Source organism: Sander lucioperca, chromosome 8 (genome assembly GCF_008315115.2).
Source record: "Sander lucioperca isolate FBNREF2018 chromosome 8, SLUC_FBN_1.2, whole genome shotgun sequence".
Classification (NCBI taxonomy): domain Eukaryota; kingdom Metazoa; phylum Chordata; class Actinopteri; order Perciformes; family Percidae; genus Sander; species Sander lucioperca.
In genome coordinates, this window is record NC_050180.1 from 3,272,819 (window position 1) to 3,297,695 (window position 24,877).

At 40.6% G+C, this 24,877-nt stretch overlaps 1 protein-coding gene and 1 long non-coding RNA gene across 8 annotated transcripts; one reads left to right on the top strand and one right to left on the bottom strand.

The window, feature by feature from the left end:
• Positions 1-2,717: 2,717 nt before the first annotated feature.
• Positions 2,718-11,714, top strand: LOC116043198. Its single transcript, XR_004103420.2, has 4 exons — positions 2,718-3,133; positions 3,186-3,831; positions 9,296-9,300; positions 11,703-11,714. It is a non-coding gene; the product is annotated as an uncharacterized LOC116043198 (long non-coding RNA).
• LOC116043194 (transmembrane protein 50B) lies at positions 3,464-24,877 on the bottom strand. 7 transcript variants are annotated; one of them, XM_036003827.1, is made up of 8 exons: positions 24,703-24,877; positions 23,613-23,858; positions 20,937-21,049; positions 19,847-19,914; positions 17,703-17,795; positions 6,172-6,229; positions 4,495-4,556; positions 3,464-4,454 (listed from the first exon to the last, which is right to left on the bottom strand). In XM_036003827.1, the coding sequence occupies exons 2-7, from the start codon at positions 23,709-23,711 to the stop codon at positions 4,511-4,513; spliced, it is 477 nt and encodes a 158-aa protein (XP_035859720.1). In that variant the 5' UTR covers positions 23,712-23,858; positions 24,703-24,877; the 3' UTR covers positions 3,464-4,454; positions 4,495-4,510. The 7 variants fall into 7 exon arrangements, with proteins under 7 accessions (XP_035859720.1, XP_031145571.1, XP_031145570.1 ...); XM_031289711.2 differs by having other exon boundaries at positions 3,464-4,428; positions 4,473-4,556; XM_031289710.2 differs by having other exon boundaries at positions 3,464-4,428; positions 4,467-4,556.

Consider the following 24,877-nt stretch of genomic DNA (forward strand, 5'->3'; position numbering starts at 1 on the left):
TAAAGCTGCATTCTATCTCATTTCCAGTAGGGGGCGACTCCACTGGCTCCAAAAAGAAGTCAGTTTCTATAGAAGTCAATGGGAAAATGACCCTACTTCTCATTTGCTTTATTACCTCAGTAAACACTTTCCTAACAAGTTTATGGTTCAATCGCTAAACGTCCTTGTTTACCTGCCGGCAAAACTTCGCTGGATGACTCGTGTCAGTCGGTTGAAAGTTACAAGTTCCCCTTGTGAGCGTTAAGGCCCAGACACACAGAGCCGATGGCCAAACATCGGCAGAAAAGGCAGTTGGACTGATCAGTCTCCCCAAATTGGTCCAAAAAATGCCTCGGAACACACCAAAGCGACGAGACGTAATACGTCTCCATAACAGCAGGCGGCGCTAATCTGTATTGTCACCCAAAAATGAAAACTGGCAGCTGATTGGACGAACGCGTCACGTGGGTCTGGTTTCTCCGGAAATTCAAAGCCAGACTGTCATGGCGGCTTGTTCAGAATACGATCTCATATTGGACTAAAATAGTTCACCGAAACGTGTTTCTGAAAACATTTTGAGAGAAATAGGCCATACAGTTGCTGAATCTGTCTTCATTTCAGATCAACAAAGGTCAGTTTAAAAGATTTTCATCAGATTTTGAGAGACTTTAGTCACGCTCATCCTGCTCCCCATTTCCGGGTTAGCTCTCCACCAATCAGATGGGTCATTTGAGTCATTGAGGGGGCGGTGATGGCGCAGTGGATATGACACATGCCTTTGGTGTGGGAGACCTGGGTTTGATTCCCACTGCGATACATCAACCAATGTGTCCCTGAGCAAGACACTTAACCCCTAGTTGCTCCAGAGGCGTGCGACCTCTGACATATATAGCAATTATAAGTCGCTTTGGATAAAAGCGTCAGCTAAATGACATGTACTGTACTGTACTGAGTCCGACTGCCGGCAGTGCCCGCCCCGCCGATTATACATGTCAAATCGGCCAAAATGAAGGCCGACAGCCCCTCGGACGGACGACGGCAGGGAACACACCGAACAGACTCGAGTCACAGATTATCGGCTCTGTGTGTCCGGGCCTTTAAGCTTAGCACAGCGCCACTGAATCCATAGATGACACCGGCTTTGATGCATCATGCATGATCCAGCTCCGCCCTTTTGTTCAAACATGGTCACTTCTGGCCTCTAAATACCAAGAAGGCGATGGCCAAAATGCAAACTTTAAGTTTTAAAATGGACTACTACTACTACTATTTTAACAGTCCATGGTTTTAACTAACTTCATTATGATTCATGTTGTATTTATTTATGTATTGGTCTCAGTAAAGAGAAGGCAGTTTGCTCATTTTAATTGGAAATGATCAAAGCGTAGTGCAATTACTTTGTTCATGATGGTGGAATAATCGTGTTACACGGCTACAAAAATGTGGACATCTATTTTTATTTTGTTCATTCAGTTGTTCTAAACTTATTTTAAAGCTGCACCAGTTAATACCTTTATATTAACAATGGATTAAATGACCATGTTTAATGTGAACATTTCAAAATGAAATGCTTCAATTGAGATTTATAAAATGCTTCCTTTTATACTTATGAGAAGCCTTTTGTCTTGGTTTTGGTTGTCGTTTGTTGGTGGTTACACAAATAACCCTAGCAACAAGCTAAGCTAAGCCTCACTAACTTATTGGCACTTTAGCTTATTCACCATAACCCCCAGAGTTAGACAAGTCCATACATACCCTTCTCATCTCCGTGCGTGCTGTAACTCTGTCTGACGCCCCCAGCATTAGCTTAGCCTAGCACAGATCACGCAGGTAACTGGTTCCAACTAGCCGACTGCTCCAAATAAGTGACAAAATAACGCAAACATGTTCCTATTTACATGTTGTGATTTGTATAGTCACAGGGTGTACAAATAATGCCATGATCACCAGTCACGTTCGCTACTAACTAGCTATTCACATTGGTTTTTGTTGACGGAAGTAACTGTGCTTTTCGGTGTTGCGCTAATCACTCCGCCCAAGTAGCAGTGCTTCCACTTTCTGAGAATATAGATCCCATTTAGTATACGGTTAGAATATGGCTGTCTCATGTGACCTTATTATTTGTACACCCTGTGACTATACAAATCACAACATGTAAATAGGAACATGTTGGCGTTATTTTGTCACTTATTTGGAGCAGTCGGCTTGAAACCAGTTAGCTGCATGATCTGTGCTAGGCTAAGCTAATACTGGGGGCGTCAGACAGAGTTACAACACGCACGGAGATGAGAAGGGTATGTATGGACTTGTCTAACTCTGGGGGATACGGTGAATAAGCTAAAGTCCCAATAAGTCGGCGTGTTCCTTTAATACTGACACATTCATTTAGAACTTCAAACAAACTCATACATCACTACCACACACCTACAGCACTACCGTAGGCATCCGGTTACCAAAGGTTAATTAATGCCTGGACTCCCAACCTGAATGTGAGACCTGTGCACCGCAATATGTGACATTTTTATTAAATATTTCACATAATTATATCCTGCCGGCAAGGAAATACATATACAGTGTGTAAAATAACAATTTTTTTGGTAACTTCAATACATTTTCCTTACTAGTAGAAAACATTTCAAAGTCATTCTGTAGATCAACAATGTGCAGCTCCAGCTGTAAGCAGTGAACACGCTATTTAAAATAAACTAATACTGTATAGAAATTTATAGGGTTTGTAAAGTCAGCGTTTCAATAGGTCATGATGAAGGGCTGACAAGAAATACAAATGAAGGTGACTGCCTGAGAGAGCCTGTCCTTTTGTTACGACAGTTCATTGTAAATATATTACAATTGAGAAAACACACAGATGCATTGGGCTCAATACCAACTGACAGCATATAGCCATGGTGTGCTTCACATTCAACTCACAACAAAAGCCCTAATGCAGTACATTCAAATAAACAATACATTTTATTTATATAGCACCTTTCATACATAAAATGCAACTCAAAGTGCTTTACAGAGAAGACAAAAAATGAAATGAAAGTCCACAAATATACTGCGTCTGGGTTTCCTCTTAAGTCTATAGAGTAGCCACTGTATTTGATCTGGTAAATTCTTTTTTACTCCTTCCAAAAACAGTACTTTAAAAACTGTACACTCTAGTGCTACAGAAGAATACATTTATAGATTTATAATTAATCTAGGATAAGGTCAATCTTATAGGTAATTTATCTCACGTTTAGTGAGATACTTTTTTGCTTTTTCCCTTTCCTTTATTGTGTTATACATCTTTTTGGTTTTGTACAGGACATGAACAGCGGTCTCCTGGGTAAAAGTCCTGTTTGTTTGACCCATCCATCCCGACCTCTTCCCTTCACAGACTTTGATTAGGACTCAGGTCAGCTGATCTGCCTCTGCCCATTTAAATCTGTGGGTCAGCGCTTGAGTACGGTCTGGCAACTTTGGCTTTTGGACAGCATTCTCCAATTAAAAATTGTCTTTATTTTTCACATTTTAAGCTCTTGATAAGATACAAAAATGATTAAAAAAAAGTTGAAGGGAAGATGGGAAATAACAAAATTCCAAATCCCCTAATTTTTCCATCGTATTTTTACTCCACCTTACAAGCTTTAGAGTAAAAGTCCATCTTATTACGTTGAAAAATTGTCTGATGCACATGTCTATATGTGATATTGTAGCAATTAGTGTAAATTAGTCCATTACAAGTCCTTTAATGCTGTTCCTACAGCAGTCTGACTTCACAAGATTTGTTCTATACTTAAAAACTGAAAATGCTACCAAAAACAATCAGAATACTTGCATTTCACTTAACACGACATGTTCTGGTAGGTGATTATCAGTTTCAGGACAAAGTACAAGAGGACAAAACAGACAATGTAAAAAAACACACTTCCTCCTGAGACACAACGACCGAGACTAATCTGTCAACTAGAAACTGACCCCAATATGAATAAGACCCATGAAAAAAAAAAAAAACTCATATCATCTGAAATACATTATAATAAAAATAAGTAGAGACAGCATGGTTCCCTGTGTGTTAAGAAGCCTCACATCCACTTCAGAATGTACTTCTATCATTCAAATCAGTCTGTCCCAAAACAAATGCTGTTTTCCCTTTCTGTTCACTACAGTGAACTTACACTGTAACCCTCAACACACTGAACAAATGCTGACATGAGTTGACACATGACACTTAAGATGCCTCTGAGATACAATAACAGTGACATGGACCTGGCTTCTTAGTCCTCGATAACAAACAAAGGAATTCCCTCATTTATAACAGATAGTATGAGCAAAACCAAAGTACGCAAATGTATCCAAGGCAAGGACAGAAAAACTATTTTCACATTAGGAAACACATGAAAAGGGATGCAGAACTATTAAAAATATCTACAACACACTATATGCCCGATGTGTGTGTGTTGGTGAGAGAGAGAGAGAGAGAGAGAGAGAGAGAGAGAGAGAGAGAGAGAGAGAGAGAGAGAGAGTCGGTAATAAGACAGACCCTCTAACCCCATAAATCTTCAGTCCGGCCGAACTTGTAGATCAGAGTGCTGGAGAGAGAGAGAGAGAGAGAGAGAGAGAGAGAGAGAGAGAGAGAGAGAGAGAGAGAGGAAGAACAGTACATTAGGACACATCTCTGCAGCACAAACAACAGAAAAAATCAATCAGGATAAGAGCTTCAGAGGAAGTGCTGGGCTGTTAGTGTGCTTGAACAAGAAAACAGGTTACTATAGTAACTGCAGTACCCTGTTTATTTATATATATATATATTATGGGTGGAACTGTACATGTATTCGTATTGAACCAAAATGGTACGGGTGTCTCGGTTCGGTACATGAATTTACACGGAGAATACACGGTATAAAAATAAATAAAACTTGCGTGCAAATGAATTAATGTAATGTGGAACTACTGTTACATACGCGTTTCTTAGGGACACCTAATCTGTAGCCCCGCCTTAGCTCTGAAGCTCCCAAGCTCCGCCTACATATCGAGTCGGTCCCTTCTTATATACTGTCTATGGTCGGTCCAGTGAGTCCACACGAAGCAAACTAGTCCCTTCCATATACAACCAAACACGGATGTACTGTAGCTGGATCCCTTCTTGCCTCGACCACAAATGGCTTCCAGGCCCATTTGCTTCGCTGTTTGCTTCGCTGTCTGCGCCGCTTTTAGCTCTGCCGTTAGCTCCGCTGTTTGCTGCTAGCTCCGCTGTTAGCGTGTGAAGCTAACGCCACAATTCACCAACTGCTCTGTGTAACCGAAGCTGCTCTTTTAACACCCCTGCTCTGTGCATTCACATACGAGAGCAGCGCTTGTCTCCCATATCACACTACTAGCTGATTGTCTTATTTTGTTTACAAGTTCCAGATGGAGTCTGGAGATGATGTGGGGTAGCCTACTTATTGTTTACTGTTTACATCTTACTTTATACACTTCAGGCTGTTGCAGCTAGCTCAGGAGACAGACTGTAGGACACTAGGTGGTACAGCCTGAGACAGCTAGCTCAGGAGACAGACTGTAGGACACTAGGTGGTACAGCCTGAGACAGCTAGCTCAGGTGAGAGACTGGATGACACTAGGTGGTACAGCCTGAGACAGCTAGCTCAGGTGAGAGACTGGATGACACTAGGTGGTACAGCCTGAGACATGCACAATAAAAAAAATTGCCTTCTGCATTTTTGTTATGCTTTTCCCTCCATTGTACCGAACCAAACCGTGATGTCTGAACTGAGGTATGAACCAAACCGTGACTTCAGTGTACCGTTCCACCCCTAATATATATATAGGAGAAACTGTGATTTGTCAGCTATATATATATATATATATATATATATATATATATATATATATATATATATATATATATATATATATATATATATATATAGGAGAAACGGTGATTTGTCAGCTTGGACCTAGGGCTGGACGATTAATCGAAAATGTATCCACATTGAAATTCTGAAGCTGTTACCAAGGTATTTTTCCCATGACGATTTGAGAGAGTGCAGTTTCATTGGGTAGACTTTTAGTGTCCAATATTGGGATACTTAATACAAGTTGCTTAAAATGCAAATGGAAAAAATTGGCTACAGACAGGCGATGTTTTAATATTTGAATACTGCTTACTAAGTTGGTTTTAGTCCAGTTTCTGGTTATACTCACCTAAAAAAGATGAAGCCGTTCTGAAAGAACACAGCCAGCCCGGGTGCCACTTCTTTCTCTAGGAATTTAACAAAACAAAAGCACACAGTCAATAACACAACAGTAACAGTAAGCAAAGGGATTTTGAAACGGATGCTCGTGTGTGTGTGTGTGTAAATGTAGTCCTTTAAGGCAGAGATGAAAGATGACCCTGTTCTGTCTGCGTGACTGAGCATTTAGCTCCTGTTGAATACGTCTTATGGGAAAAGGTAAGTCACTAGATAACCGAAGGTATCTTTGACGTGACTAAGTCTCTCAAAATCTGACGAAAATCTTTTAAACTGACCTTTGTTGATCTGAAATGAAGACAGATTCAGCAACTGCATGGCCTATTTCTCTCTTAAAATGTTTTCAGAAACACGTTTTGATGAACTATTTTAGTACAATATGAGATCGTATTCTGAACAAGCCGCCATGACAGTCTGGCTGTGAATTTCCGGAGAAACCAGACCCACGTGACGCATTCGTCCAATCAGCTGCCGGTTTTCATTTTTGGGCAACGATACAGATTAGCACCGCCTGCTGTTATGGAGACGTATTACGTCTCGTTGCTTTGGTGTGTTCCGAGGCACATTTTTGACCAACTCGGGGAGACTGATCAGTCCAACTGCCTTTTCTGCCGACAGTCGGCCGTCTGGTTGGTATGTAACTACTAAAATCCAGAGTCTTCTAAAGTTGATCTAAAGTTCAGCTAAAGCTAATATGAGGCTTCAGCAGTCAAAACAAGTTGGTGCCTTCTAAAGTTACAGTCTTTTTGTGTTTCCCCTGGACAGTGTTTCCTTGCTGAGCCAGGGCAGAGGGACACGTCCTGGTAGTCTTTGAGCGTGCCAGTGGCAGTTTGTGAGATGCGGTTGAAAGCTCAAAGAAAAGACTGTAGTGTGTAGGCTCACAGCTTCAGAAAAAGCCAGCAGGATGACGTTGAGTAAAGACCTTGTTGATGTAGGTACCAAGGCAATAAACCTACACACAACTACCAGGGAGAAGAAGCCAAATCATTAGTGTAACTTGGGACTGCTGAAGCCTCATATTATCTTTAGCTGTACTTTAGAACACATTTGTACTCAAAACTTCATGGATGAATCATCACCGCCACCAATCTCTCACTGGGGTGTTAACAGATTACATGTAATCAGGATATTTTGATTACAAAAATAAGTAACTATACTGAGCTTGGATAACATTTATAAAATGGGCAATTAAGCTATAGTTACATCTAGGAGTACTTGAGTACATTTTTATTATATCTTTAAAATTATTATGCCCGCATGTTTTTGTAGGGGTAATTTGATTTGACCAATTCTAAATGCCAAGTGTTCTACTGTATATCACAGTACCTTATTTCTCTCAGGTTGCCACTTTGGTTAATGGTGACTTAACTAATATTTGTTTTAATGGTGATTTATTGATAATGGATTATTTCTTTTTTTATTTACATTGAAAATAGAAGATGACGTTTTGAGTAAGGGTTCCTCTTGTGTTACAAAAGAAAAGTTCTCCATGTGGCCTTTGGTAAAAAAAAAAAAAAAAAAAGACAGCATCCCACAGTACACCTGTACTGTAGTTTGTGCCAGTACTGATTTTGTAAGGGCAATTTGATGTGACCTACTGTAACTGCATTATGTCCCAGAATGTGTGCATGTGTCTCAGCAAAACTGCACCTCTAGCTAGAAGAGTGTTGTGGCTGTAAGCAGTCCAACAAATTGCTGCCGCGAGGGACTAAACACTGAGAGATGCATAAACACACTGCTCAAGATTGTATTGCAATGATTTATTCCTCTTCTTCCACACGTAAAATACAATTAGCACTGCGGTAAAGTAAAGTAAAGTTACCCTGTGAATAGAAATAATTGCGTTAAGTGTGGCACTAATTGTATTTTACGTGTGGAAGGAGAGGAATAAATCATTACATACAATCTTTGAGCTCGTCACAGTGTGTTTATGCATCTCTCAGTGTTTAGTCCCTCGCGGCAGCAATTTGTTGGACTGCTTACAGCCAACATTAGTCAACAGAAAGTGTTGGCTCCCAGTCTCACCCCCTCTCTGTCAAAGCCCAAAAACCCCAGGTGAACAGGTGAAGCAAACCAATGTTATCACTTCCGCTCAAACCATGATGAAAACGCCGACCACCTACAATATAAGTGCACAATGTACTAATCAATAAATAATATAAATGAGACCATAAACAACATCCAATATGTGGCTCCTACACAGAGCCTTATGTGAAGTTGCGCTCAGATCCTCATCGGCAACCCCAAACAGGGCTGCTGGGGGGTTCAGAGTCTGAGAGAGTGTTTGAAATACATCCATCTAGAATGTTTCTAAGCTGGGGCACAGCCATGACATCAGTGATGCAGTGGCTCCCTTACTTTAATCACATCTGGGCTTGACCTCAGGGTCCGGTTTACATCATTTCTCTTTAGGGATGTGGGCTCTGTAAACTATTTTAAATTGACTTAAAGCAGCCATATTATGCTCATTTTCAGGTTCATATTGTATTTTAAGGTTGTACCAGAATAGGTTTACATGGTTTAATTTTCAAAAAACACCATATTTGTGTTGTACTGCACCGCTCTCTCTCACTGCTGCAGATCCTCTTTTCAGCTGGTCTCTGTTTTAGCTACAGAGTGAGACCTCTTTTCTTCTTCTTCTTCTGTACTATCTTTGATTGCACTCGCACATGCCCAGTAGCTCAGATGTAGATCATGTCAGCTAGCTAGCTCCATAGACAGTAAAAGAAAGGCTGTTTCTACAACTTTGGTCAGTTACAAGTCAGGATTAGCTGGGAGACTTTTAAATGAGGGTGCACATGGAAGTAGTTCTTTTGTAGATTATGGTGAACTTGTGTGTGTTGTAGCAGTGCTTCGCTATTGAGAATAAGGTAGCATGCTAACGCTAACGCTACGAACTAATGGTTGCGGTTAGCCTGCTCGTTTCGGCTTGTGACATCACAAGCCGTGCCGATTTTGAACAGCTCACCCAGAGACTGAAGGCAGGCATCTCACTCTAAACAGCATGGATGGATTTTTTTCAAAGTTTGTATGTGTGTGGAAGCACCAGAGACACAAAAGAACACCCCAAATCCCAGAAAAAGTGATTTTTTCATAATATGGGCACTTTAAAGAGTGACAAACACAAATACAATGCACCCGGGTGGACAATCTTGAGAATGTCATCCCATATGTTGTAGGAGAAGGTGAGAAGCTTGCTCCCAAGCTGCTTCTATTTTGATAAGAGGGGGCACATTTCAAGCCTGATATGAAATCATAGAACGGATCCTGATCCTTTGGATGCAATAACTCTTTGAACGTACAGTATTTGAACCCTACTCTTTGTTGCTCACTTGTTTCTTTCTTTGTTACAGGCTTTTAGAAGAGTCACTACATGTCTTGGCCAGTATGTTGTTATTTTCAGAATAAGTTGAGCTTAGGGTTAGATGGGCCAGATGGTTTGTTACACAGATGTCACGTCCTCCACCTCTGCTTATCCTTTCCCTCTCTCTCTCAGTAGCTGCGTTCGAAACCGTTCCCTTGTTCGCTCACTATTCCCTGTCGATTGTAGAAGCAAGAAACAACCTCAACATTTGAAGCAAATTGAAAATAATGGCCAAACAATGGAATTGCAATTACCCACCTCGGGGGTGAAGCTGTGTTTTGGGGGCATACTTTTGGTGGAAGACTAAAATAACAGGGAAAGATGCATGACCATTGTGAAAGATTGTGTCCAAATTGATCGGCATTAAAGTGGCCACAGCTAAGTCAGCCCTGAGAGAAATAGTTGGCTCTTTAGCTGCTTTATGCTAAACATAACAGCTGTGGCTGGAAACAAGGCTGGAGAGAGCTGTGAGACTGAACCTAAACAGTAAAGTCTGGGATCGGAAAACCAAATGAATGAGCTGTAAACTCTCCAGCTGAGAGGGACTGCAGTCTTTCCCTGCAGGTTCTTCACTATGAGTGACCCCCTTTCCTTTGACATTAACAAATGTAATCTATTATTAATATTAAAATGTATACAGTTAAAAAGCTTATCTTGATGAGAGTCTTGATGTGCATATGATAAGGTTTGCTAATTTTAAAATATCACTGACTGACATCAGTGAATAGTTTGACTCAAATTACAAAGCATCAGCATAACTAATGTGTTCCTTGAAATTAAAAGTGACCTTAATTTAATGACAGTGCGGACAGGGCGGTCTCGTCTCGTGATGTTTTGTCTGGTCAGGCTTTCTGTCCGTGTCTGCAGCTCACTTCCCCCTGGCCATGTAAAGTCCTCTTAACTTGCCTGTGCTCATCTGCATTTGGGTCCTTCCCCTGCTTCCTGCTCTCCTAACCGTGACAAAAGCAGGAACAAAGCCTGTCACAGCAGCGTTACTGCTTGTGGATGTAGTGGCTACTGGGAGCCAAATGATGACGGTCAATGAAGAGAACTGAGCACCTTTCAAGCAGGATGTGCAAGGAGACAGTAGTCTGGTGATGTGTTAGCCATACGCTCTTGCTAGGCCAATTATATATCAAGTTGTCTTTCTGTTCCCTTGCAGACGGAACAAAAACTTTTGGAAAAAATAGTAATTTGTCAAGTCACTCTCTTGCTCCGTGCATGTCAGTCAAATCTGATAAATGTATTTGGCTTCACAAATTGTTCATAAGGACAAACACATAGGTCTTCCATTGGCCGAAGTAAATGCCATGCACCTTTAATCAGTTTTTGTAGGTTATTTGTAAGAATCACAGCCAAAGCAGGGATGAATCTTAATGTCTCCCCAGGTCAATACTTTACTTTAGACTATTCCCAAAGCATCTGCCAGGGACTTTGGACCTTTATCAACTCTATTCCCTTCTGAGATTCTCTTCACAAATAGGCAGCAGTTTGTTCAGCCTAAATTGTTGGAACTTTTATCAGAAGGTGAAGATGGGACAGAGCTGTGCAATAGAGCAAAGCTTTATATTAACAGGACAATCTTTGTTCCAACACGTATCTACTGTGTGAGACTGAGCTCTGAGTATTGACGGAATGAATGAGGCAGCATATACAAGCAGCTGAGATAAGTTTACTGTGCAGGGTGACTGTTCTCACTCCTCCTGAGTGAGGAGAGGACCGATTCAAAAAATGAATTCATGCAAATCAGGGATGGGCCCTGGTCTGTTTCAGATTGGACCCATATTTGTGGCCCAATGAAGACCTCTCCAGTCCTCTATAGTCATCTACATTCATTTTCATACTCCTGGGTACTTTGGGGTTTTTTGGCTTTTGATGGATAGGATAGCTGAAGATGGGAGAGTGGGAGAAAGAGCGAGATGACATGCAGCAAAGGGCCCGGGGCGGAATTGAACCCGAGCCTCTGCAGTAAGGACTGAGCCTTAGTACATGGGGCACACGCTCAACCAGGTGAGCTACCAGGGTGATACAAAAGTATCTAACTTTTATTATTTTTAACTTTTTGGTACTATAATAATAAAATCATTTGCTATTTCAGTCCAATATATGGAAAATTGAAGAGAGATAAACAAATGTCAGAATTGAAGCTGAAAGTGAGATGAAATGTATCTTTTTAGCTAAAACATAAAACACATCCATAAATTGCGAAAATGTCTAAAATTGCAATAACATCGTATCGTGACATTAAGTATTGTCTGGTGATTCTCAACCCTATTAAAGGCTGTCAGTGAGCACTTGTGCCCTGTATGGAAGCATCAGCTTTGTTATATCTCCACCTTTTTCCTTTAATTTGTTTCCTCTCCCTGTGTCCTGCTGTCCACTGATCACTGATTTAATCTTGTGCACATGGCGATAACTTGTACTTGTTTGAATGAAGTGATGGCTCAAATTACCTTTACTCTTTCTGTATGTTAATGAGCTGACAGTGCTGCTGTAGTGCCTCATATGTGATTCTGTACTTAATCCACGAAGTGACCGGACAAGTGCTTTTTTAAATTTGAACTTCATTACATTGAGCCATTCTGCTGCCTTGCCATGAAGCACCCTCACACCACAAGACAACACGTAACGTTGCTGTGGGAGAACAAGCCGACAATTACCTCCAGTCTGAGCCAGGAAATGTGATTTTTCAAGCTAGCGACTGGCGTAAAAGGTGAAAGCTGTCTTTTGCCCAGGCCAGAGAGGATATAACATTTTGTCAGTGTAATAAGAGAAAGGTCATCAGACATGATGGAGTGCAGTGCACAGGCCTCATTTCTCAGCATCAAGATAGAAAGAAGGTTAGAAAAAAGTGAGATACTCAAGTTAGCTTTACCTGCTGAAATCTTCTATAATGCTGGCAAATCGGGATCTATGCATGTTAGGGGTGTAAAGAAGATTCACCTATACAAATCAGAAAAAGCTTATCATGGTTTAATGTACCTAAACAACGATCAATCATCACCAAAATTCTCATGGCCATATCTTGTCATGTGTGTCTCTATTTCGCTCATCTTAAAATGTTTCTTAAATAGTAGAGAAACTTTTTCCTTACAATATCCCTTAATGAAGCAGAAACGCTTAATGTCAGCTAACGTCCATAATATTTGGACTTTGGGTTCGATTTTTTGACAGTTTTCGTGGTTATGAGGAACAATATGAGAGAGAATTTTGGTGATGATTGATCGTTGTTTAGGTACATTAAACCACGTTAAGCTTTTTCCTCGCCATAGGCGTCAATGAAGAGAAAACGTGAATGTGAGATAACTTCTATAATCGTTGGATTTCGGTTTAGTTTTTTTGACAGGCTTACGTGTTCATGACAAGATATGGCCATGAGAAATTTGGTGATGATTGATTGTTGTTTAGGTACAATATACCACGTTAAGCTTTTTCACGTTAAGCGTTTTAGAATGTCCCGAGCAGAGAGACCCCAGGAAGAGTGTGATGACAGCAAACGTCTCATCTGCCCCTTTTGATTGACTGTCTGAACTTTTAACCTCACACAGTCTTGTTTATCGTTCTGCCAATCAAGCTGGCTAGCTAGCGTTTAGGGCTGAAGCGATTCCTCGAGTAACTCAAATAATTAGATTACTAAAAATCCTCGATGCTAAATGATTTGCCTCGAAGCTTCGTTTAAACAATGTTACAAACGTATCGCTCACGGTGTTTCCGCACTGATGATTATTACTGTCCAGGGCTCTAGAGTGCGACCAAAATTTGTAAGGGTGCGACTAAGATTTTTCCTAGATCGCACTGGTGCACCTAACGTCCTCGCATCCGCTGCCTCTCCACTAACGAAGCGATATTGTTTATATCGATATGGTTTAATGTTGCGTTACATGACCCATTTCTTCTGTAAAGCCGTGCCTGTGTTTGGATCTCTCCTCTTACTCTCCACGCAGCCCCGCCCCCATTCACTCACACATGGCTGTTATTGCGGCCGCCACGGCGAAAAACACAGAATAAGTTATTGAATGGAACTACGGTAACTTCAGTTCGTTGAGTAATAGCGTGTGAGATGGAGCCTGCTAGATCTGGGCGAGAGATGTGACCCATGGCCACATTATCATAATTCATAAAAATGCAGCGCAGTGATGATTCAGACATTTACACAAGGCGTTTGTAACGCCGCTGACCCGCCAAAGCGCATTCGACCTGTGTTGGTCGGAGTCAAACCCGGGCCGCTGCGTCGAGGAGTAAACCTCTATATGAACTACTGAGCTATCCGGGCGTCCTCTTTCTCTTTTAATCAGTCTGTTATTGTTGTTGAAAACAAGTGAAGGAGCTTTCTCAGAGATATGTTTTTTAAATATATCCTAGGCTATTTATTTCAGATAATTTACATGTGTTGCAGCTGTATATTTTCAAACTGGGAAGGAAACCCTGTCTTTGCATTTTATTTTAATCACAATCTGTTTTAATAAAAGAGCTTGTGAAAAGTGGCTTTGACTTAAAACTGAACATTTAGCTCACTTTGTAAAAAATACAGAGATATGTATCCATTCAGCCGAAAAATACAGAGATATGATTTTTAGTCCTGGACTAGTGGAAGATCTGATAAGAATCAGTGTGTGTGTGTGTGTGTGTGTGTGTGTGTGGGGTTGCAGTTTGGAGGATTTGATGCTAGGGAGTGTGGAAAGCTGGTTTAGCCAAGGCCAAAGGGGAAGAAGGCCAGATTACAGGTGTTGGCCATCTGAGGGGCATGCGACAGCAAGAGGGGACCCGCTACAAGACTTTGAGTACAGTATAATTGTGCTTCAAATAAAAAAAATATTTACCTACTCCTTATTCTTGTTTAAAATCATTTACATAATATGTATATGAATGTATATGGAGCGTGATAAAAAGGTGACCTTGAAATTGTGGTGTTAACGGCGACGCGAGGAAAAATTTGGGTGCACCTAAATTTTGTGGTGGTGCACCAGTGCAACCAAGGCAAAAAGTTAGTCTGGAGCCCTGCTGTCGCACACCGGGCTGGCGACACATGTCATGAAACTGACGGCGCAGTTTACAAAATGAAGAAAGAGAGCGTAAATAGTGAGGGGCTAAGAGAAGAGACAGGCTGGAGAAAACCACAGAAAGTGTCCAAAGTTTGGAATCAGTTCAAACGTAATTAAAACGAAAACTCTGTACAGTGTGTCTACTGCAAAATGCAACTAGCGTACCACAATAATAGCACGACGTCAATGCTTCAGCATCTCAACAGAAAATATTGAGTCTAATTTAATTATCCATTCCACGAAGAGGACCTGACAAAAGTAAATCACAGAGTCGTATGGATGATGAAACTACACCAAACCAGTATGCCTTAGTTTGAGGTTGTTATTGCATTTCAGAAAATGTTTTCTTTAAAAACAATGTAATATGGCACTTAAAATGTTTAGTTTTTGGAGAGATGATATTGTAAGCAATGTAGGCAATAAAAATGTTGCTTTTTCCGAAAATTTAACCAAACTATTGTATATTATTGCTCTTCAATAAAACAAAAGTATTTCTTATCCGATTACTCGATTAATCGATGGAATAATCGGTAGAATACTCGATTACTAAAATAATCGATAGCTGCAGCCCTAATTTTAAAGTATGTATTCACATCTCGATGCGTGTGTGTGTGTGTGTGTGTGTGTGTGTGTGTGTGTGTGTGTGTGTGAGTGTAAAATGCTCTAACTTCTAGCCTGACAGCCGCTAATCATTTGCATTCATTCAAACTGTATTATGTGTTTGTGTGTGTTTTGTTGGCCATATGTGATGATATTAAGCGTGATGGTTAGTTTTAGAGACCTCCTTCTCTGTTGTAGTATATAAGACAATAGAGCATGTGACGAAGGAGGAAGTGTGTCTTTTTCTTTCCTTAGGATTGGCATTGTGTGAGAGACAGTCTGTTTTTGATAACTTATATTTTAGCCTTTTTGCAGTGGCAGTTTAGTCTAGCTTTTCCATTAAATCATTTTTATTCTATTTTAATCTTTTCTAACCATTTTATTGAATACATGTTTTGAATAATTTCTGATTCTGAGTCCAATAAATCCATTTCTGATTCTGATAAAAACAAGTAGACTGTAGTCTACTGAAAGAGCGGTTTCTTCTGTTTTTAGACATCCTTAGCTATCCCTTGCTATTTCTAACTATTACTATTAGTATGTGTTTGAATGTGCTAAGCTTAGTCTCTCAAGAGAGAGACTAGCGTTAGAAGTGTTAGGACATGGAAGAGGATATGTTTTGAGTGAGAGAAAATGCCGTCTCTCCGAGGAGAGAGCACTCAAATCACTTTACACTACAGGCAGCATTCACCATTCACACACACACACATTGATTCCCTGGAGCCCGAGGCTGCCATACAGGGGCCACCTGCTCATCAGATAAACATTCAATGACATTCACACACCATCTGCAGCAATCTTCGACATGTAGACTGCAGTGGCCAGCAAAAAAACCACACACCTTCTGTTTGGTAGACGACCGCTCTGCCTTCTGAGCCACAGCCGCAGATGATACTACTGATTTGCATGATTGTTTGTGTTATAACTGCTTGCAATTTTGTGGTTACTGGCATCCCATACAGAGTGCTCAAAGACACCAGAAAATGACATTTAGGGCCCTATTTTAACGATCTGAGCGCACAGCGTGAAGCACCTGGTACAGGTGCGTTTAGGGCGTGTCCAAATCCACTTTTGCTAGTTTGACAGCGGAAAAAAGGGTCCGGGCGCATGGTTCAAAAGGGTTGTACTTAGTGTCTTAATGAATTCATAGGTTTGTTTTGGGCGTAACATACAATAAACCAATCGGAGAGTCATCTCCCATTCCCTTTAAAAGCCAGGCGCGTTTGGACCTTGGAGCATTGCCATTATGATGGAGGATTTGCTTTTGCATGTGTGTGTGCTGCTGCGCTTCCCTGTGTGTGTGTAACAAGCATAGTGCGCACGCTGTGCACGAGCCTAGGAGCATTTTACTAATGCGCTGTTAAAATAACAATAAAATGCTGCGTTATTGACTTTAGATTTTAGATTTTTTGAATTGAGGTTTTTGTTGGTCAATGGTGCGATCATTTCCCGCTGCCTCAAGATAGCAATACGCCCAGAATGCACCTAAACAACTGTAAGACCAGCACGCCCATGGGCCACAGATGGGCGCATATGCATTTGCTATTTAAACAACGTGGGCGCTGGACGGGAAATTAACAACTGGGTCGGTCTTAAACTAGCAAAGACACTTGCATCGGGCTTTGATAGATAGGGCCCTAATCTCACTCATCCCAGCTGCGCTGCTGCCTTGCCCAAATCCTTAATCTTTTAAGGAAAAACTTTTGCTCCATTGATTTGCCGGTCCAGTCAGAGAGACTGAGGGGAAATTATGTAAAGTTGAAGGTATTTTAAAACCCTAAAAGATTCGGGGCTGGAGCCGCACAAGGCACCCCGTCGCTACAAGAGTAAGAGATACGTAGATCCAAACAACATTCTGTTTACATTGCTTATGTTGTATTATTTTATAATAAAGTACATGTACTGAATAATCCATCAGCTTGTTTCTTTGTGATTTCACATCACTGTCTAACTGGCTCACTGTCACAGTAGGTCCAGTAGGTTTGACTTACTACCTGCTTGGCTGTCTGGGTGCTAAATTGGCTAAGTAGTCTTTTGTAAGACCTCTTTACCTCTTACACAGGCTTTTGATTGACCCGTCTGCACTTTATTTTTTTATGTATTACTTTGTATTTTTTAATTGTGTATTGTGTTTTTAATATGTATCATCTTATTTTTTATGCAGAGCATTTTTTGATTTTTATCTGAGATAAGCGCTCTATAAATGCATTTAGTCATTACTTACAAATTCTAAAAAAGCTAATATAGATATTCATTGATGTGACAAAAAGTTCAGTATTTATATATAGAGTATAATCATTAAATGTCTGATATTGATGGAATCATCCAGAAAGCTGAAGTTACTTTGAAAGATAAAATATTTGGCCGGTACACAAGTATCAATGGAAGTACAAAAAGATAAGCAGGGACAGAAGAAGTTGTGAAGAAGGAATAGTTGGAGAAAATGTAATAAATGTGTTGAAGTGGAGGGACACTCACTTGGCACCACGTAGCCACCGAACAGGATCCAGATGGAGGCGATGAGCGAGCCAAACATCATCATGAAGCCGATAAACAGCCAGAGACGAGCTCCTGCAAGCATAGCCGCGCTAATCACTTTCATTGGCTCACCAGGTAGTCTCCACACCAGAGGCCTATACTACCAAGCAAGATTTGGGGTTACCGAGGTAGCTTCAGGTTCAACCCAGGGTTTTGTTTATCAATACGGCCGGTCACTTGTTACCGGGTTACATCGTCATGGTAACTTATGCTGAACACCTAACCTGCTAGGGAGTAGGATTGGGCATCTAGAACCGGTTCCAACATGGAACCGTTACAAAATTTACGATTCTAATGGAATATTTTTTTTATTTTCATTGGAATCGTTGGGAAAATTTGGATTCAAATCGGATCATCCAGATTTTACATGCACAAGTTTTGGTTTCCGTAGCGGCCACCGTACTTCCAGGTGGCGCTCTAGTGTGGCTTTATTTTACGTTGAAAAAAAGCATGTGACCCGTTTCAACTCAAGAATCGGAATTGGAATCAGAATTGTTAAAATAAAAACGATGCCAAACCCTACTCGGGAGCGGGTTATGTTGGCATTGTCAACAAAACCCGTTGACATTCCCAGATGGGTATCTTTATGAAAGATATAGATTTTCAGCGGAGAGAAGTATGCATCTTCTTGAGCCGTATGTTGCCAATGCGACACACATTGGTTTGAATTATGTTTTTATATTTATTTTTTATTTGCTCCCACGATCGCTTACCACTGCCAGGGTTGTGGAATGCATAAGTGTTATTATGTTCACATCTTGTTGTGCCTGACTGATGGGGCAGTGATATTGATAAGCCTTGTAACTTACACATTTACAGCGTCTGCCATTTTTTGCCAGCTTTCGTTCCTGGATTTAGCAGCAGCGACTGTATTCCTTTTGCCTGTATTACGTGTCTGTGTTCTTCATATTTCTGTAGGATTATCGTTTGCTCTTCTTGTGTAAAATACTCTACTGGGTAGACTTGTCCATGTTTGTGATTGGTCATATGGTGCAAACACCGCCCCTTTTATATGAAGGCACTCGTCGCTAGATTGGGAAAACCTGGGTTGATTGAACAAGTTGATAACCACCGCCGTGTTGACCTTGCTTCGTAGTATAGGCCCTGACAGCTTTGTGTGTGTGTGTGCGCACACACACACACACACACACACACACACACACACAACACACAAAAATGTGTCTGGGAAAAACTGCTTTTTAATCATGTATTGGTAAGAACTGGGTGTATGGTCCAATTATAAAATTGATTATTATAACAATGTGCTATAATGTAGACTACTGCGGCCTCTATTAACCTGCAAATTAATGATATAACCGTCCCATACATTTGTATTCATAGAAAATTGTCATTAACTTAAACCGACCTCAAACCAAACCACTTTTCAAGCGATTCCCCTGTCACAGACAAATTTCTAATATGGGAACGAAATCACGAGTCTTTCTAGAGTCGAGGCGTGCTCCCGTCGTCTCAATTGTTTAGTGTATAAATGAACAAATTAATGAAAAAATGATGCTATGTGGCAGAAAAAAATGCTGCTACGTTACTGAGTATAATTGTGACATTGTGTAATTTACAATTGCTCTCTAACGTATCATCTGGTGTTTCTGGGCGTTTCCCGTCTTTGCCAGAAGTTTCAGCAGCTAAAGGGGTTAAATTAGGGCTGGGCAATATATTGATATTATATCGACATTGATATATGAGGCTAGATTTTGTCTTAAATTTTGAAAATCGTAATATAACATAAGTGTTGTCTTGTCCTGGTTTTAAAGGCTGCATTACAGTAAAGTGATGTCATTTTCTGAACTATCCAGACTGTTCTATTATTTGCCTTTGCCCACTTAGTCATTATTTCCACATTACTGATGATTATTTATCGCATTGTGCAGTGCACGGTCACGGAAGGCTTGTATCATGTGGACGCGCCAACAGTGTTGTTGTCATTACTTAGAATTCCTCATGGGGGCTGCAGAAACTACACACTGTAGCTTTACGTTCATTGTACTAAAAAGCAGTCAGCTGCAGCACATTTACTGGAATACATAAATAGATGAACAAACACACACACATTTAGAGAAACACACCTGTCCTGCCAAGGCAGCCCTCTCCATATGTGTCTCCCCTCACCTGGCCATTAGAAACTGCATTTATCCTAAAATAAAGACAACGACAAACAAGGCAGTTAAACAAAATAGGAATAGGTCCTAAATATTCACTGTTCTACACTACAGAGTCAGTCGACCTGAGTACTTTCTAATGTTGGAACTGCAGAAAAAAAAGATGCTTTTATGTGATGTTAAGAGATATTCTCAGTGTTGCCTAAAGGGATTTTCAACCAGCTTTGTGTCATACAATGTGGGTAGTATGTGTAGTTTGTGAACTATAGTAATCTTCCCTCCATCACGACAGTGCCCAGATCTCACTTTACAGATCTCACAACACAAAACTAAACAGTAGAAATTGTTACGACCTCTTCTTTTGAGTAGCGGTTTGTTGATGTTAGGATGTTAGTGTAGTATCTTTTGAGTATTGAGCTGATAGAGAAATACGGACATGTGACATGAGGGGGTGTGTGTGTGTGCAAAGCTTGATAAGCCAGATAACTGGGCGTAACAAAGTTCAACAGCCTTTGTTATTTTCACTTTCCAGAGCCTTCTGTTTGATGATGTACTTTTCCTCACTTTCACTTTGAACCACAGGTTTGATCCAGTACAATATGCTTGAAGCAGCCAATTAAATACGTAGGCCTGTTTGATTTGTATTCTATTTCGATATGTGGATACATTTACAGTTTATTAGTAGCCTTGGTACCTCACTACACTGAGAAATAGACCTTTTCACTATAGGCATTTTGGCTTATGGCAGGACATGCTATAATATGTTTTGTTTTTATAACATACAATATTTTCCCCCATAAACATACAAAGCAAATCCTCTTCTTAACTCTGCAAACGTGCATGTTAAACACATTATTATTATTAGGGCTGAACGCTTTGAAGACAATATCTTATTGCGATTTTTCTGACAAACGTTGGGTTTGCAATTTAAATTTCTATAAAAAAAAAAAATTCAAATATTCTACAAATTTAGCTGATTTTACATAAGTGGTATACAGAACATTACTCAAGAATATCCAAATAGACAGATTTTCAACCTATAATGTCCAGCACTTACATGAAGAATGCTATGGTGGAGAAGACGCCACATGTGTGGAATGCATGGTTCATCTGCTCCTGAGATGGATACATCACTGCTGCGTCAATCATGATCCACCAGCCTGTGAAGAACTGGGAAAAGAGAATACAGGGTTAACATTTGAGGTATCTGAATGCTTGAGACGCAGTATCCATTACATGACTCTTCTTACATTGTAATGTTGGAAAAAGCTAGTGTCAAAGACAGAGAGAATACAGAAAGACAGAGGATTACAAATGGCAAAGTCCTAAAAGCTCCTTTTAGGACTTGGGGGAAGAAACTGAGACAATATTAGAGGTCACACATCATTCTCATTTTCAGGTTCATACTTGTTATTTTGGGTTTGTACTAGAACCCAGTGTACATGCTTTAATGTTGAAAAAAAAAAAACATTATTTTTCTCATACTAGGTCTCATACTAGGTCTGAATATACCTGTATTCACCCTCTGTCTGAAACGCTCCTTTTTAGCGTCTGTCTCTTTAAGACCCCCTTGAAAAAGCACAGTCTGCTCTTATTGGTCAGCATTTCTTGGTCTTCTGCATCTGCGCTCTCTGCACCGTAATTGCAGCCGGGAATGACTGTAACGACACTGTAAAGCGTCAGATATACTCGCGCTCAACACCGTGCGCGGGCCTCCGTAGATGGCGCGCGCTAAGAGCATGCACGGAGACGTTTCTGCTCAACGCATTGTTCGTTGCACTACTCTCTGAAACACCAGGAGGCGTACAAACAAAATAATCTGTGCATAAGCAAGAAATAGTAGAGAAGAAAGCTGAAGTAAAGGAAATCAGGCTGCCTGGCAACAGTAGTAAAAACATCCCTGATAAACACTGACGTACCGCGAAACATTACATTTATCTATTCTAAGTATTAAACGTGACTGTCGTTTATCTCCAAATCAAAATGACTGTCTGTCTGTAACACTGTTAGGAACACTCTTCCCGTGAAGCTAGGGCTGGATGATTAATCGAAAAATAATCGTAACTGAAATTCAGAGCCTATAACCGACGTAATTTTACCAAGTCGGTTATTTCGGTCTTTTAATCCTATTAATATTTCCCCGGCCGCCCACTGTGTGTTAATGTACTCTTAAAACATATTACTGCCGCCACGTGTGTAGTCACATGACTCCGCCCTGTCCAGTCTGCGACCATAGGTGCTTTCCGATCGGATAGTACTTTTACTTTTTAGAGGAAAAGTACACTTCTAAGCAGTTCTAAGAACTACTCTCACCCAAAATCTTTTTTCCCGTTTGCATTCCCACTGGCCAAATGGCATAGGGGGGGGTAAGGGAGCAACGCAAGCACGGCAACGGTCTTTATAGCATCGTCACTAGACCTTAGCGCCACATACAACAACAACAAATGATGCTAATACTTGTGCACTTTTCCTATATTAAATGCACGTCCATTCTCGTAGTAATTCACGTAATGTTTTGCTCAACACAGACGGGGCTTTATTATACTCAGAACAGACCCCGCCTCGCCTGCAGCTCTGTGGACGTGTGTGTGTGTGTGTGTGTGTGTGTGTGTGAGACGGCCGGCGAGCCGCAGGACACGCTTGTGGAATTTAACTCCGAAAAGACAGTTAACCACAGGTTCCCGTAATCTTATGATGGACATTTATTATTTATTTTCTACATTTTTAGGAATTTTTTTTTTTTACATTAAAACTTAAATAACTTTTTTATAAGACATTTTTATTTCATTGTAAAATCTACTGTTGTAGATTTTAGTTCAGTTGTTTGAAATATTTAATAAATAATCATTAATTGCTATCTGTGTGCTATTTCCTTATTTTAGAATCACAAAGATAGGATTATGCACTCTTTCATTAGACAAAATAACCGTGAACATATTTACAGTATAGGAAAAGAAATTTTTTTTTAAATAATTGTAATCGAGGTAACTTGTTCGATTAATCGTGATTATGATTTTAGCCAAAATCGTCCAGCCCTACGTGAAGCTGTTTTTTTTAGCTTTGACAAAACGATCTCTCATGTTTTTCCCCACTCTCCAGCAAAATGTTTCTTCTTCTTCTCTCTGACCACATATGTAAAGCTGTTTGACTCCCTGTGGTCTGTACATGAAGAATCACACAGAAGTTTGTAGAGGCGAAGCTGCTCCGCCAGCCTTCCCAGCCGACTGTGTTGAACTGAAAGCACAGCGGGCGTAGTCACAAAAATTCAGAGGTGCACGACCACGCACCGCGACAGCATGCGGAACCTTTACGCTGGAAACGACAGCCGCGGTGACGTCATTTTATGGCGCGCGCACCTCATGCCGGGAACACCCCGCAGCTACCGTAAACCTAGCTTAATGACACGTCCTACCTGTATAGTATAGTTAGTCCTGATGGCTCGTTTAAAGGCACAGTTTCTGAATACATTTGTTAATTAAGCGTTTCAATTATTTAGTAGTTCAGTATTTATACAGCACCTCCACTTGCTTTATAACCAAAAAGACACGGAAATCTCACTTTTACAATACGGCACCTTTAAAGACACAACATTGTTTTGGAAATAGCAGTCAGGAAAAGCAACAACCTATGATATTAACAATGCTGCTCTCTGCATACACTCACACAGAGACAGTCACACTCCAATATTTCTGTTGTTAAGTTTTCTGTCTCTGTCAGTCATTCAGCCACTGACCAGAACTCCAGAGACAATAGAAGCCACTGCGTTCCTCCTCTCCCCCCAGTCGATGCATTCACACTCTGGCCAGCGGAAGCTATCCAGAAAGCCTGCCATCTGCAGCCCTCTCCCTGTCCTTCTTCTTTTTCTCTGATCCTTCTCCGCACAGGTGAACCAGTCCTCGTCCTGCCTCCGTATGGGTCAACACCTGCTGTTCCTCACAGCTCTGCTTCTGGCTCAAATCAGAGACTCGGTCAGAGTTGCCTGTAGATGATGCATACATACATGCATTATTAACATCTTCTGTACACAACCATTGGTCTGATGTGTAACTGTTAGGTTTCTCAGACATGGAAACAGACCTAGGTTAAGTGTGCTATGTTTCAGAGGGGTTACTTACACAAATGTGCCCTTACTATAAGGACAGCTGGCACTGAATCCTTTGGTAATTTTGTTGTTGGCTTGCTCATCACCACTTATATTTGGTTCGGACAGCTTGTCCTTTTACCAGTTCTTCATTTTCATTTCAGCATAAAGTCAATCTAATAAACTGCTGTTATTAAAATAAATTGGCATACTCAATTATTGGTTGGTTTTCACAAATGTCACTAAATCAAATAATTATGAGCGGCACAACACGTTACATATATATATGAATTACTGCCAAGCTTGACAAACACACCAGAACCGGCTGATAAATGAAGCTAGCTCTAACGTTAGCACAGCAATACTATTTCTTCGTCCACTGTTTGGTAAAAAAATAAAAAAATAAAAATCTATTATCCATTATTGGCTTGATAGCAGTAACACACACACCGTCCCTGGGTTGTGTCCATAGACTTTTTTGTTTTGTTTTTTTTATTAATATTAACAGTCCATGGTTGTGTCAAGGCTTTATTGATGTTAGGGAGCTAACTACGGAAGCTAACATCACGTTACTAGTCCAGCTGAGGCAGCTTTCTTGTTTACAACGATAACGCGGGAAGCCAGCTACCGGTTAGCAAAACGTCAACCATGAACGTACTGAGTTTAAACGTAATAACCATGGCAAAGTAGTAATAACCCATAATGACATGTTTTATATGTAGGGTTACGAGTAATTGCCCACCTTGTCAAGAGCCCCGAGATTGCTTTCAGTTTCCATTCAAAAAACAACAGTGGCTGCTTCTGCTTCTCCTTTTCGTCTTCTTCACCGACTTCTTCTTCTCTTATTTAATGGCGGATTGCAAAAAACTTTTAGGTACATACCGCCTCCTACTGTACAGGAGTGTGTTACATCGTGT

Excerpts from the sequence above, each read along its gene's own strand:
- LOC116043194 (XM_036003827.1), bottom strand. The coding sequence starts at position 23,711 with ATGGCAGGCTTTCTGGATAGCTTCCGCTGGCCAGAGTGTGAATGCATC. Across the intron at positions 17,796-19,846 it reads GGGCTGCCTTGGCAGGACAG|GAGCTCGTCTCTGGCTGTTT; the intron begins GTGTGTTTCTCT and ends CTATGCTTGCAG. Across the intron at positions 4,557-6,171 it reads AACGGCTTCATCTTTTTTAG|CACTCTGATCTACAAGTTCG; the intron begins GTGAGTATAACC and ends CTCTCTCTCCAG.